Raw genomic sequence first — 2,723 nt, forward strand, 5'->3', positions numbered from 1 at the left:
CTCCCTTTCTTGTCATCACTCCAAGCCTTTCGAGGTCCCAGTCGGAGATGACTCCTCTCCCTAATCCCTTCTCGTGTCCTTTTGAGGTCTTTCCCGTTGCGTTCTGTTCAAACGATAGTTACATGCCCATGGGGCTTATATAGGTTAGGGTCCTTGATAGGTGACGAAGGCTACCATGGTGTGACGCTACCATGGTGTGATGGTAGATCGGAAGGCTACCATAGTAAAATTTGGTCCACTTTCTTCATGGTAGACTAGGAAATAGTGGTGATTCATGGTCCATGGTAGAATCCACCCTTGGTTGAGACCAAAAGGTTCATGGTAAAGCTAGCTCCAACATGTCCCTCCATCGCGAATCAACCTGTGGTTGAGTTGGTTAGGTGGACAGTGGTATCCCCAACCCACCGGCGATGCGCTTTCAGTGGGAGGAGACGTTGTTCCCGTCGACGACGAGGCGCCTACGATGACTTCGTAAATCTCAAGATGATATGTCGGCTCAGTCTCTCGGAGGTGCTCATATGGGTAGGGTGTGCGTGTGTGCGTTCATAGGGGTGAGTCTATGCGCGTGTATATGAGCGCTTGTGTCTGTACTGATGCTAAAAAATAAACATGTCCCTCCACCTAACGAGCTTATTTTACTTGGATCTTCATCATTAGATAATTTCATGTTTTACAGTTTTTTTCTTTCACTTGTGGACATTTTGGTTGGACCTTCATTCAGTTGGCATGACTTTGACAATTTGTCAAACACGTGACATAGGGCTGGTCTGTGAAAACTTCTCCGTGTGTCTAGCATATCTCCTCACAAACACAATAAATACATTTTTATACAGCACAACAAATGTTCAGTTTTATCAATAATTGTATGCGTGGTTGAAAAACAAGTGATACATGATACATGCATAATACTTGACCTTATTTAAGTAGGAACAAAAGCACATATGAAGAAGTTTTTCATGGGTCTCTTGGACAATTTCTCCCTCGATGCAATGGGCGTCAACGTACGTAGAGATGCCCATGCGTATGCATTATGCATGCAAAGCAGTTGTTCTACTTGACGTCGATGTCGACACTGATCCTCCTGCGTGCGAGCTCCTTCACTTTATCAATGGTAACCTTCAGAACGCCGGAGGCGAGCTCCGCCTTGGCGGTCTCCTTGTTGTAGCCCGCCGGGACGAGTAGCCGCGCGTACATGTCACCGTCTTGCGCTGCCGCCCCGGCCGCGTCCTTGGAGCTCGCGCTGCCGCCAGCGTCTGTCGTCCCAGCCGCCGTCTCCGCCTTGGCCTTCATCTTCCGTATGACGAGCACGTCCTCGTCCAGCTCCACGACGAGGTCCTCCTTGGACAGGCCCGGCACCTCGAACCACATGCTCACGGCCTCGGGCCCCTCCTTGATCTGCCACCGCTCCCCCTGCGGCGACCCGGGGCGCAGCAGGGCTAATCGACACAAATTCGTTGTGTGAGTGAGTGAGTGACACGACGATCAGTGTGGTGCACGGGGTATAAATGAAGTTATTATATCTTACCGACAGGGGAGATGCTGAACGGCGGCAAATCCGTCTTTGGCACGTGCTGATCTCCTTTTGGGTTGCTTGCACAGCACACGGAGGAGGGCCTGGACTGCCGCTGGAAACAAGGGAGAGCGACCGCGGCAGCCTTCCCCGTAGTCGGTGGAAACCGATTGCCGGAGGAGCGCGATGGTGCGGCCGCCGGCCGGCCGCTCAGGAGGGAGCAAGAGATGACCGTCGACATTGCAGCTGCTTGTCTGTAGCAAGACGTAGGGAAGACAAGGTGATGGTCAAGTTGGTCCTGCTGTGCACATATGTTGTGAAATGGGATGCATTTCGAGGGCCCTCTTATACGGTTAGTAGCGCGGAGGCCAAGCCAGCTTTTTGCTCGGTGACGCAGGGAATAAAGAGGTGCGGTTGCTTGGGCAGTTGCTCCGAATGATACCAATCTTGTCGTCGGAGGAAGAAGAATATGACAGGGTGGTGTTTTATTTCTTCCTTTTCTTCACAATGCAACCTCATTTGATCCAGATCGATGAGAGTGAGTAACTAGCACATTTGGCTTAACCAACTCATTACATTAAAAAAAGACAATAGTCCTTCTTTTTTCAACAAGACGGTGCCCAATCATTTGAAAGTAGAATATTACTACTAGCTCCCTCCGTCTCTGGAAAGAAGACCTACAATTTTTATTTGAAGTCAAATGATGCATAGTGTTATAAAGTTTGTAGGGAAACCCATTAACAATTACAATCTGAAATAGATAATATGGAAATATTTCATTGTGCCGCTAATGATATTAATTTTATATCGTAGTTTTTGTTAGCTTTTGCTACAAACTTCAAACTTTGTCAAACATCACATCATTTGATTTCAGAAAAAAGAATTGTAGTAGGGTTTTTTTAGAGGCAGAGGGAGTACATCATGTCGACCTCGGATGTTTGTGATAACCCATGATCTATCGCAAAAAAGACATGATGTTCTCTTTGGTTTTCGGTGCTAGTGTCACAGACAAAACACAACCACAACAAGTTTAGAATCATTTGGATCTCGTGTTGTTACTTTACAAAAGCAGTTGGATATCATTCACGCAAGACACAACCTCCCAAACTCTTGCCAGAGCACAACAGCCCAGACAAAGCTATCCTACCAAGTTTTTTTTCGAGGAAAAAAAACATTGGTGCCAAGTTAATTAGTTGCCCAGCTACAAATATAG

General features: G+C 47.4%; 1 protein-coding gene across 1 annotated transcript; it reads right to left on the reverse strand.

The window, feature by feature from the left end:
• Nucleotides 1-795: 795 nt before the first annotated feature.
• LOC119301539 (small heat shock protein, chloroplastic-like) lies at nt 796-1,823 on the reverse strand. Its single transcript, XM_037578528.1, has 2 exons — nt 1,526-1,823; nt 796-1,436 (listed from the first exon to the last, which is right to left on the reverse strand). The coding sequence occupies exons 1-2, from the start codon at nt 1,749-1,751 to the stop codon at nt 1,051-1,053; spliced, it is 612 nt and encodes a 203-aa protein (XP_037434425.1). The 5' UTR covers nt 1,752-1,823; the 3' UTR covers nt 796-1,050.
• Nucleotides 1,824-2,723: the final 900 nt, after the last annotated feature.

Source organism: Triticum dicoccoides, chromosome 5A, assembly GCF_002162155.2.
Source record: "Triticum dicoccoides isolate Atlit2015 ecotype Zavitan chromosome 5A, WEW_v2.0, whole genome shotgun sequence".
Taxonomy (NCBI): Eukaryota; Viridiplantae; Streptophyta; class Magnoliopsida; order Poales; family Poaceae; genus Triticum; species Triticum dicoccoides.